Here is a 12,168-nt window from a genome sequence, read left to right as displayed (position 1 = left end):
GGAGTTGTGTACTTTGTCCACCTCTGGCGCTGAGGATGAGATGCACCGGTGGACACATCAGATACTGACTGCTTTTAAAATGTATATTTTCAATTCCTCTCCAGGACACGGCAGGACAGGAGCGCTACAGGACCATCACCACCGCCTACTACCGCGGGGCCATGGGCTTCATCCTCATGTACGATATCACCAACGAGGAATCCTTCGCTGCCGTGCAGGACTGGTGGGTTCAACACGCTATAACACGGGGATTGAGTTTAAAGGGATAGTTCACCCAAAAATGAAAATTTCACATTGATCTGCTCACCCCCAGGCCATCCAAGATGTAGGCGTCTTTGTTTCTTCAGTAGAACACAAATGAAGATTTTTAACTCCAACCGTTGCTGTGTGTCACTCATATAATGCTCGTCAATGGGGTCTAATTCTATTAGAGTAAAAAAAACATGCACAGACAACTTCAAATTAAACCTCGTGGCGACACATTGATGTCTTAAAGGGTTAGTTCACCCAAAAATGTAAATTCTGTCATTAATGACTGAGCCTCATGTGGTTGGACACCCGTCAGACCTCCGTTCATCTTCAGACACAAATGAAGATATTTTAGTGTAAAGCTGATGCTCTGAAAGGCCTCCATTGGCTCAACTTTACACTCTCAAGACCCTTAAAAGACACTAAAGACTAAAGTTACAAAGTCCATCTCACTACAGCGGCTCTACAATAACTTTATGAAGACGAGAATAGTTTTTGTGCGCAAAAAACCCTAAATAACGACTTATATAGCGATGACGATTTCAAAACAAAGCATCATGAAGCTTCGAAGCGTTATGAATCAGTGAGTCGATTCAGCGGTTCAGAGCGTTATGAATCAGTGAGTCGATTCAGCGGTTCAGAGCGTTATGAATCAGTGAGTCGATTCAGCGGTTTGGATCGCCAAATTTCAGCAGTTTGACACGCGATCCGAATCATCATTCGACTCACTGATTCATAACGCTTCGAAGCTTCATGATGCCGTGTTTTGAAATCGTCATCACTATGTAAGTCGTTATTTAGGGTTTTTTTGCGCACAAAAACTATTCTCGCCGATTCATAAAGTTATTGTAGAGCCGCTGTAGTGAGATGGACTTTGTAACTTTAGTCTTTTGTGTCTTTTAAGGGTCTTGAGAGTGTAAAGTTGAGCCAATGGAGGCCTTTCAGAGCATCAGCTTTACACTAAAATATCTTCATTTGTGTCTGAAGATGAACGGAGGTCTGACGGGTGTCCAACGACATGAGGGTAAGTAATTAATGACAGAATTTTCATTTTTGGGTGAACTAACCCTTTAAGACACGAAACGATCGGTTTGTGCGATAAACCGAACAGTATTTATATAATTTTTTACCTCAAATACAACACCATATCCAACAGCCCTGAAAACGCAGCACTTCCGGAAAGGATCACACATCACACACAGGAAGTGATGTCTCTACACTAGATTGTGTACATTGACCTTCCTTTCCGCAGGGTTTAATTTGAAGTTGTCTGTGCGTGTTTTTTTTACTCTAATAGAATTAGACCCCATTGACGAGCATTATATGAGCGACACACAGCAACGGTTGGAGTTAAAAATCTCCATTTGTGTTCTACTGAAGAAACAAAGACACCTACATCTTGGATGGCCTGGGCAGGGTTCACACTCGTCCTGGAAAATTGATGACAAATTTTCCAGTCCTGGAAAACACATGGAAAATTTGAGAAAATAAAAAATGTCCTGGAAAATCTTGTTGTTGTCTGGGAAAATTCTTTTAAAAAAGTTATTTCTTTAGCCGAGTATAAGGAGTTTATCGCTGGCCCAAACAATTAGCGCTAGTTGCAGAAAGCACATGTTCAGGAATGCTGAGTTTGATGTAGTATTTTGAATAATGATGTTTAGTCTTGTGTTGCCACTTGCAGCCGTTAGCTAATGCTAATGCTAATGCTATAACTGCTCAAATGTATGCAGTGAATGTTAACTCGTAAGCTGCTACCTAATCACATAATGTTGATGTAAAGTCAGAATTGCAAAATATAGTCAGAATTGCGTGATATAAACTCGCAAGTCTTTTCTTCACAGTTGACTTTTTTGCGCAGTTGCGAGTTTATATCTTGCAATTGTGACTTCTTTTCTCAGAATTGTGAGATCTAAACTGCAATTGCAAGTTATAAAGTCCAATTCTGAGGAAAAAAGAATTGCGACAATTTTCGCGTTTATATCACAAATATGTAAACTCGCAAATGTGAGAAAGTCAGAATAGCGAGAGAAAAAGTCTCAATTACCTTTTCTTTCTATTCTGTGGTGTAACGAAGCTTCCATAGTCATAATGTATGATTAAGAGCTCATATTGAAAAATGCTGGATTGTTAAGTAATGGCAATAAACTGGACGGCTTTTAAAGACTTAGAAAGCAATATTTGGCGTGATCCTTGTCTTTTATTCCCGCCAGGGCTTAAAAACGGAAAAAAATATCAATCGGTTCACTCCGAGCAGAATCGATATTTTAACGTTTCCATTTTTGCGTTCCTCATTAAACATTACTGTTCCGAAAACGGTTTGATTTGAAAAAATACCGGTTAATAACGTTATTTTAATTTAGCCTATACTTTAAACAAATATGTATAAATAGACTTATTTTCACTCAATAATAATATAACGCATGGTAATTAAACTTGAATATTTATTTCATAACATTTTTAAAACCACAACAGAAATACATGCATTAATTACAAAGCATAAACAGCGGACCTGTTTTAATGGAGCGTTAGACAATCGAAAGTGGCTCTTATGCCTAATTCTCTTCAGAAGAGTGATAACATTCTTTGTAACGTTACATAACTTTTTTCAACACGACTTTAAAAAATGTATAAATAAAGAATAAATAAACTGGATAACCATTGCACCGTCAACTGGTAATTTCAAAGCAAACGCTGCGCAACACGTCCTTGCATCACATAATCAAACTCAGTCAGCTAATAAAGCTCGATCATTTAATGCAATATAACATACCATTTAATACGAAGCATCAACCCTATAGAAAACATAGAGCTGTCCTGTATTGGCAATCTGAAAGACTATAGGACAAATGTTTGATAGATGCTATAGCCTACTTGGATAGGCTTAAACGAAATCCACAAACTAGCCTAAATCAGACTATTTGAGCTTAAAGTCCGAACTGCTTATTTAAACATTCGAAAAGAATGTCCTCCAATACCTGCGCTTTCATTGATGACCTCAGCGGGGAAAGAAATGTACTTGAGGCGTGTAAATGCGCGCTCACACTGACTAGCGTTACCGGTAGATTCACAGATGACATTTCACTCACGCTTGATCCGTCACATCACATGCTGTAGCTACTCAATTCATGATTGGGCACTGCCAAATTAAAATATTAAAAGAACGATAAAATAACATTATTAACCGGTTAATGGTCATTTCAAATTAACGTTTCTGTTCAGAACGATTCAAATTGATTTTGATTTCGTTATCGTTTTTGTTCCTCTTAAAATTTCGTTCGTTTCCGGTTTTCGTTTTCGTTCCTTGAACCGGTTCGGAGCCCTGATTCCCGCCGTAGTAAAATTGAAAATGTCCTGGAAAAGTACTGGAAAATGGTTGCTGAAAAAGAGTGGGAACCCTGCTGGGGGTGAGCAGATAAATGTCAAATTTTCATTTTTGGGTGAACTATCCCTTTAATGAGTGTGTGATTGTTCTCCCGCAGGTCCACACAGATCAAGACGTACTCATGGGATAACGCTCAGGTGCTTCTGGTGGGAAACAAGTGTGATATGGAGGATGAGAGAGTGGTGGCCGCTGAGCGGGGCAGACAACTCTCAGAGCATCTCGGTAAATCATCAAAGTTTATTTCCCACATGCTGGTAGTTTTTCTTTCGCATTAAAGGGTTAGTTCACCCAAAAATGAAAATTCTGTCATTAGTTCCTCACCCTCATGTGGTTGGACACCCGTCAGACCTCCGTTCATCTTCAGACACAAATGAAGATATTTTAGTGTAAAGCTGATGCTGAGAAAGGCTTCAGATAGGCCTCCATTGGCATTCAGTACATTTACACTCACAAGACCCATAAAAGGCTCTTAAAACGCCGTTACAAAGTCCATCTCACCACAGTGACTCTACAATAATTTTGCGATGCGACGACAATAGTTTTTGTGCGCAAAAAAAAATCAAAATAACGCCTTTATCCAACTTGTTCTTGTCTTCCGTGTGTGTCTCCACGACGCATGCGTGAGAATATGAGCAGATCCGGCGTTCGGACACATGACCCAGAAGAGATTTGTTTACAAGCAGAGGAAGACGCGCGTCTCTCAGCTGTTGAATTCTACATTGATCGTGCTTTAGGACTCGGCGTAGTTCTCAAAATGGGGTTAAAGTGTGTATTTCATGGATTCCCGAACGCTGGCGCTTCGTCATATTCTCGCGCATGCGTCGTGGAGGCACACACGGAAGACAAGAACAAGCTGGATAAAGGCGTTATTTTGATTTTTTTGGCGCACAAAAACTATTGTCGTCGCATCGTAAAATTATTGTAGAGTCAAGGCCCGGGTATACTTCACTCACCGCGCCCAGACGCGTCACGCACGCAGCCCTGTCCGTGCGTCTTTCAAAGTATACTACACAACGGATGCGCGCGGAGGATCGCGTTCGACACATGCGCAGTAAAAAAGTGTCTATGCTCCACCAGACATCGGAGGGCAGCACTGAGTCCTGTCATCAACGGGACATTCGCTGGGCATGATCGGAGAAGAACTGTAGTGCATCCACCATTGCTACATAGTTTGGAAGAAACACTGAAGAATCAAAAATTCTCTCTTTTTTTTCCAAGCGTGTTGTTTTTAAACCGGTCTTTGCACACTCTTCTTCGACGGCTGAACACTGTGCTCAATACTGTGTGTATTGCCACCTAGTGGACTCTTCTGTACTGCTGGCGCATGCGCTGTTGCATGCGGACCGTCCGCGCGGTCACAAAATTTGGGCTGCGCGCGGACGGGGTGTGCGGCCGGCCGCGAGCCCTCCGAGTGACGAAAATTACGTCATGCGGGCGGTGCATGAACGCGGACGGCCGAAGTATACCCGGGCCTTTACTGTGGTGAGATGGACTTTGTAACGGCGTTTTAAGAGCCTTTTATGGGTCTTGTGAGTGTAAATGTACTGAATGCCAATGGAGGCCTATCTGAAGCCTTTCTCAGCATTAGCTTTACACTAAAATATCTTCATTTGTGTCTGAAGATGAACGGAGGTCTGACGGGTGTCCAACCACATGAGGGTGAGGAATTAATGACAGAATTTACATTTTTGGGTGAACTAACCCTTTAATTTTTTCAGTTCTGTTTAAAGGATGTGTAGTGAGGACAACTAAAACACATGTTGATGGTGTTTATAATGTTTGTTTTTTTCTAGTGATGCACCGATCATGATTTTACATGGCCGATTCCCATACCGATTTTTTTCAAGAAAACTGTCCGATTTTTTTTTTTTTTTACACAATAAAAGAATCTCAACGAATAAAGGGAAATCCCGCACACTATCAGTACTTGCAAAAAATATGAACAACGTTTCGGTCTACTGACCTTCATCAGGCATAAACCAACAAAGGTGTGATGAAGGTCAGTAGACCGAAACGTTGCTAATAAAAAGTTTTCATATTTTTTGCAAGTACTGAAAGTGTGCGGGATTTCCCTTCATTCGTTGAGATTTTTGGATTTGGTTTTTCTTTGTCCTACGCACATATCTATTACATACAGGTGTGCGATGGTAATTGTGCACACAATAAAAGAATGAAAGTATACATGAACAAGATGTTTATTTGGTATTTAACTGGCTACATCGGCTTTTGGTGAATGAAAACAAGTCCGCAATCTGAAATTAACAGGAAATTGAATTGGAAATTAAAGGCTGAAAGGTGAAATTAAAGGCAACAACTGCATATTCTGCAATCCAAACAAAGATGTTACTTAAATCAGCATTTGTTTTTAAATTCAGTGTAAAGAAAAAAAGTCTTTACCAGTGAAATTAAATAAAACCAAAGTATATAATTGTTCCAAAATGTTAAATCAAATAATGTTTAGTGCAACGAAAAAAACTAAGATGCAACAGCAGGTGCTTTTTAAATCAAATTAAGTCAATGTCATTTTAAGGTCAAATAAAAATGATCATCCTATACAGAACTGATAGTATTTCATTTCAAAAGTGCAGCATGTTCTTCTTTAGGCTACAAAAAGAAGTATTTCGGCTTTATCACAAGTTAGTCTGTTTTCTCTTCCCTCGGTTCTCCAGTTTCCTTTTGTAACATGTTCGCGAATGATTTCAATATAGGCGTATGTTGCACACTTCTGGAAAAATCAGCAGAAAAATACAAAGAAAACCGGTTCCGATTTTTGGCCGGTCAACCAATGCATCCCTATTTTTTTCCACTGCATTTTACATAATTTTTGAATGTGACTTATACACCGATGTGAATTATTGGTGTTTTGTTTATTTTTCTCTTATATGCAATTTTGACCTGATGTGACTCATAGTCAAGTGCGACTTATTTTACGGTAGAGTTTAGATTCTCTGCCCGAGCCCGAATGCTAGGCCTGTCGCGATTGGTCGATACAATCGACTGCGTCAACGCTGTTAATTATTCAAAAAATTTTAGTCGACTGGGTAAGTTGGGTACGATATAAAATTGTATTAGTAGCGGTACTTTAAAATTGACAGCACTCTAATGAGAGCAGTATTTATTAATGTGCATCTGTGTGACAGCAGGAGTGAGTAAGAAGCAGAACAGTCAAATATATAGAATGGTCAAAAATCTGTAAAAATGCACGTCCTGGCGAGTATTCGGGTAAACACAGTGGGATATGTCTTTAGTGAACCTATACAGAGTTGAGTGAGAAATCGGGTTTACAATGACTTTGGTCCGTCAGCTCTTAAAGGGCCAGACCTCATATTCTGTGTGAAGCAGGGCAGGAACAGGCTGGCCAAGGGAGTTAAGGTTTTTTTAACCTTAAAACAATGATAAAACAATGAATAGTAAGTTCTGTCATATTATTCAATTACTTTTACAGTTTTTTACCATGGTGTCGATTCAGTATCGTATCGAGGTATTTTAGTCTGGTATCGTATCAAAGTCATAATTTTGGTATCGTGACAACACTATTATATATAACAAGTATTTGCTGATATTCTCTTTTTTTGTTATGTTGGTTTACAAATTTGTACCTTTTTACTCTTTTAGTTTTACATTTTGTCAAGGGCTTGTTTACATTTATACTTTTTTTATAGTACACTACTGAAGGCCAACGGTGCAAGTTAAATTAAATGTTTTTAAGCAAAATTTTAGAAAATTATTGTGATAAATGAGTCGATAGATTAATCGGTTAGTAGATAAATTAGTCGATAGATTGATTGATTAATCTGTAAATTAGTCGATAGATTAATTGATTAATCTGTAAATTAGTCGATAGATTAAACGATTAATCTGTAAATTAGCCAACAGATTAAATGCTTAATAGATAAATTAGTGGATAGATTAATCGACTAACTGGTAAATTAGTCGATAGATTAACCGGGTAACCGATAAATCAGTCTGTAGATTAATCGGCAAATTAGGCGATAGATTAAGTGATTAATCTGTAAATTAGTCGATAGATTAATAGATTAATCTGTAAATTAGGCGATAGATTAAACGATGAATCTGTAAATTAGTCAATAGATTAAACGTTTAATAGATAAATTAGTGGATAGATGAATCGGGTAACAGATAAATCAGTCTGTAGATTAATCGGAAAATTAGTCGATAGATTAAATGATTAATCTGTAAATTAGTCAATAGATTAAATGCTTAATAGATAAATTAGTGGATAGATGAATCGACTAACTGGTAAATTAGTCGATAGATTAATCGGGTAACAGATAAATCAGTCTGTAGATTAATCGGCAAATTAGTCGATAGATTAAATGATTAATCTGTAAATTAGTCAATAGATTAAATGCTTAATAGATAAATTAGTGGATAGATGAATCGACTAACTGGTAAATTAGTCGATAGATTAAACGATGAATCTGTAAATTAGTCAATAGATTAAATGCTTAATAGATAAATTAGTGGATAGATGAATCGACTAACTGGTAAATTAGTCGATAGATTAAACGATGAATCTGTAAATTAGTGGATAGATTAATCGACTAACTGGTAAATTAGTCGATAGATTAATTGAGTCTGTAGATTAATCGACAAATTAGGCGATAGATTAAGTGATTAATCGGTAAATTAGCCAATAAATTAACCGGATAATAGATAATAGATAATAGATGCGCCGCTGCAACCATGGTACGGCCGCAAAGATCCTCGACTATTACGCAGGAATGAGAAAGTAGTTCCTAGCCATATAGGTGAAGAAAATCACAACTTTTAATTTTCAGTTTGTCTTAGCACACGATGTAACTGTAGAAGAGTCAAGTTTTAAATAGGAAAAATATTGAAAGTGTCTTTGGTCATTTTTTGAATGAGATGCTAATGGACTGATCAGAATCAATGTATGCTAAGCTATGCTAAAAGTGCTACCGCCAGATACAAAGATCGGCTGAATGGATTCAAAAACGGTAAAACTCAACTATTTAACTCTAGGGGACTCGTAAAATGAGCGTGTTCCTTTAAATGAAATTAAAATGCTGCTTTTGTCAGTGTCAGTTTGACTTCCACTCTTCTTTTATCCTCAGGTTTTGAGTATTTTGAGGCCAGTGCCAAGGACAACATTAATGTCAAACAAACCTTCGAGCGGCTGGTAGACATAATCTGCGAGAAGATGTCCGAGAGCCTGGATGCTGCGGATCCTGCGGTGACGGGAGCCAAACAGGGGCCGCAGCTCACAGAGCAGCCCGCCGCTCCACACCAGGACTGCGCCTGCTGAAAACCCCATGGCTCTTTCTGCACTGCCTTGCACCAACACACACACGCAAAAAAAACAAGTTTAGGTAGATCAAGAAACATAAAACCTTCATTTCCCCTTACTGCCTCCTCTGGCCACGCCCTCTAGCCCCTCCCCTCCTCCCTCCCTCCTCCCTCTAGCCCCTCCCTCCTCCCTCTAGCCCCTCCCTCCTCCCTCTAGCCCCTCCCTCCTCCCTCTAGCCCCTCTCTCCTCCCTCTAGCCCCTCCCTCCTCCCTCTAGCCCCTCCCTCCTCCCTCTAGTCCCTCCCTGCTCCCTCTAGCCCCTCCCCTCCTCCCTCTAGCCCCTCCCCTCCTCCCTCTAGCCCCTCCCCTCCTCCCTCTACACTGCAAAAAATGCTTTTCTTGCTTAGTATTTTTGTCTTGTTTTCAGTCCAAATTTCTAAAAAATCTTACATTAAGAAGCATTTACTAGACAAGCAAAAGTTTTTGTCTTATTTTGGGGGAAAATAACTCAAGGGAGTTTTTGCTTAAAATAAGCAAAATAATCTGCCAATGGGGTAAACAAAATAATCTTAATTCAAACAGAAAACAAGATTATTTTGCTTACCCCATTGGTAGATTATTTTGCTTATTTTAAGCAAAAGCTCCCTTAATTTTGAGCTATTTTCCCCCAAAACAAGACCAAAACTTTTTCTTGTCTAGTAAATGCTTCTAAATGTAAGATTTTTTAGATATTTGGACTGAAAACAAGACAAAAATACTAAGTAAGAAACGCATTTTTTGCAGTGTAGCCCCTCCCCTCCTCCCTCTAGCCCCTCCCCTCCTCCCTCTAGCCCCTCCCCTCCTCCTCTAGCCCCTCCCCTCCTCTCTGATTTTAACACATCAAACTTTCAAGTGGTTTTATTCAACGTGCAATCCATTACGTTTTAAAAGGAAAGCCATACATAGCACCCTTTAAGGGTTGATTAAGCCCATAAATTTTAAAGATTTAATGACTAGGTCCAAGTTATACAAATTTTAGGGGTGTGTTATTATTAGCGCACAGAATCTTTTACGTTTCCGATGCCTTCATTTCACTTCATATTCTTTTCTTGTACTCTTCCATATCCTTATTTATGAACAAATATAAAAAAAAGATTTCTGTATATTTATTCCGAAAGTGTACATAATGAATACAGTTCAGTATTTAAATGATACAGTTAGAGATGCATATCTGAAATGTTATATTTATTATTTTGATTTAACTTTTTGACCAATTCAGTCAAATATAAAGAACGTTATTCAAGTCCATTAATGCTGTTTTTATGGTCATTCTTCGCCGTGCTTATTTGTATCTTGTTTACTGCCTTGCCTCATGTCATTTCGGTCCCACGACTGAAAGCCAGATATCATACACACATTCCTTAATGTAAATTTGCATGGAAGGAAATAAAGCCATTTAGGCGAATAGTGGTAGGATTCCTTTCGAAATGCTTCATCGGGTCTAGTCGAGTATATGTTGTTGCTTATTTCATTGTAGCAGCGGAGCCATAAGCTCAACCTACTTACTATCAATAATACTCTTATACACTCTCAAAATTGATCAAACTTCAGTGGGATTTCCCATAAAGACTATCAAATGTATGTGGCTCTGTATAACACCAGGCCTGCAACTATAACACAAAATCAAAATGACGAGTTTTAACGTTTACATGTGTCCCTGATTATCCCTGCATCTTTCCTTTGCTCTTCTGTCTTCCTTAGTGAAACCTTAGTGTACATACATTTGAGTCTTTGGTTTTATGTGTGAACTGTGTTGTATCAAATCTAGGCTTTAAAAAAATCTAGTTGATAGAAGAAAACTAAAACAAAAAGGGTGTTCTTTACCTGCTGTTGTGTATGCCTGCTTGTGAATGAATGTCACTTTATTACAGAGCAATATTGAAGAAAAAAAACAGATTATTTATCCTTTGTTAACATTTTTTTTTTGTAGGATGTGATGGAAATGTGACTGTTGTAAACCAAAGCAGGCTATAGACTGACTGTCACGTCTACCGTGGAGCTGAAAGTCTGAAGCTTGACTGTATTTGTGGCATCATTTTTTAAAACATCAAATCATGTTTTGAGAAAACAATAGAAGTTTAATGTCGATGTAACCCCGCTCTAAGCGGGACTCGAACCCGGGTCCAGACGCTGTCTAACACTAAAGGCTGCAACATCTAGTGTCAGTCACTAGAGCATCCCTTGAGATCAGAGGAGTGAGGTTTACTCTACAGAGCCATGAGACCCGGAACAAAGTGTTTGTGGGTGGTCCCTCTCCTCTAGAACCAATGAGAAGACACAACAGGTACAAGAGGACCTTAGTGAGACCCTCTCATGGCCCTGGAAACCAGACATATGACCGAATCTTTATTAACATCACAGATCAGTTCATCATCGCTAAGCGTTTTCTCCATTTCCTACATTATCAAGAAATATTTTTATTCATTGTGACTTATTTTCTTTTCTTCTGATAATCGGAGTGTAATGTACAAGGAAAAAAAACACTAATATGCAGTAGTAAATGTACTGTACTTACAATAAGGGGTTTGGTGTCAAAAGTGTCCAGTGGTGAAATTTACCAAATCAACTGTCTATGTTGTGAAAATGACTGAACTTATAAAAATAAAGGTTTGTGCTGTTTACTTGAGAGAGTTTGTCTGTTCTTATCAGGGGTGTCATGTGCAGCATGTTTTTTAAATGATTATCCATGTTTTGTCTAATCTACATTTTTGGAAAATAGATTTACAAATAAGGTAAAACCGAGTACAAGGACGTGTGAATATAATTGCACCTCAAAATCAACACAATTATTTAAACACAAAATTTTTTTGGTTTGTTTCAACCCATTTTTGGGTCAAATATGGACAAACCCAACCGTGGTTGGGTTTAAAATTTTAATAAACCAATAGTTGTCCGTATTTGACCCAAACATGGGTTGAAAGTGAAAAACATGAATTTTTTTTGAATGAATATTTATTTATTTATGTATTTTTAATAAAATGAAGGTTATTTTAGGATTACTTTATTAGGATTTTTATAGTTTATTATATATAAACCTTTATTATATATATATATATCTCGTCTGCAGTGTTGGGGGTAACGCATTACAATTAACTTGAGTTGCGTAATAATATTACTTTTTCCAAGTAACTAGTAAAGTAACGCATTACTTTTCAAATTTACAACAAAATATCTGAGTTACTTTTCACATTAATTTGACTGACATCTCTTATGCCCTCATGTTGAGT

At 38.1% G+C, this 12,168-nt stretch overlaps 1 protein-coding gene across 4 annotated transcripts in view; it reads left to right on the top strand.

The window, feature by feature from the left end:
- The window catches only part of rab3ab (RAB3A, member RAS oncogene family, b), a 41,338-nt gene extending 29,777 nt beyond the window's left edge, over window positions 1–11,561 (top strand). For 2 of the 4 annotated variants that reach the window (XR_013818598.1, XR_013818599.1), the window contains exons 3-6: window positions 105–223; window positions 3,729–3,853; window positions 8,731–8,985; window positions 10,872–11,561. Coding sequence is in view for 2 of the 4 variants with exons in the window: in XM_079844887.1 (XP_079701013.1) it covers window positions 105–223; window positions 3,729–3,853; window positions 8,731–8,921 (435 nt within the window). In the remaining 2 variants the exon portion in view is untranslated. Of the gene's footprint in view, window positions 1–104; window positions 224–3,728; window positions 3,854–8,730 lie in introns of all 4 variants that reach the window. The other 2 variants (XM_079844887.1, XM_079844886.1) reach the window with 1 other exon arrangement.
- The last annotated feature ends 607 nt before the right edge of the window (window positions 11,562–12,168 follow it).

The sequence above is a fragment of the Gobio gobio genome (genome assembly GCF_949357685.1).
Source record: "Gobio gobio genome assembly, chromosome: 19".
In the NCBI taxonomy this organism is placed as follows: Eukaryota; Metazoa; Chordata; class Actinopteri; order Cypriniformes; family Gobionidae; genus Gobio; species Gobio gobio.
Note: the sequence above shows the minus strand (reverse complement) of the source record. Positions and strands in the feature narration are given on the sequence as shown.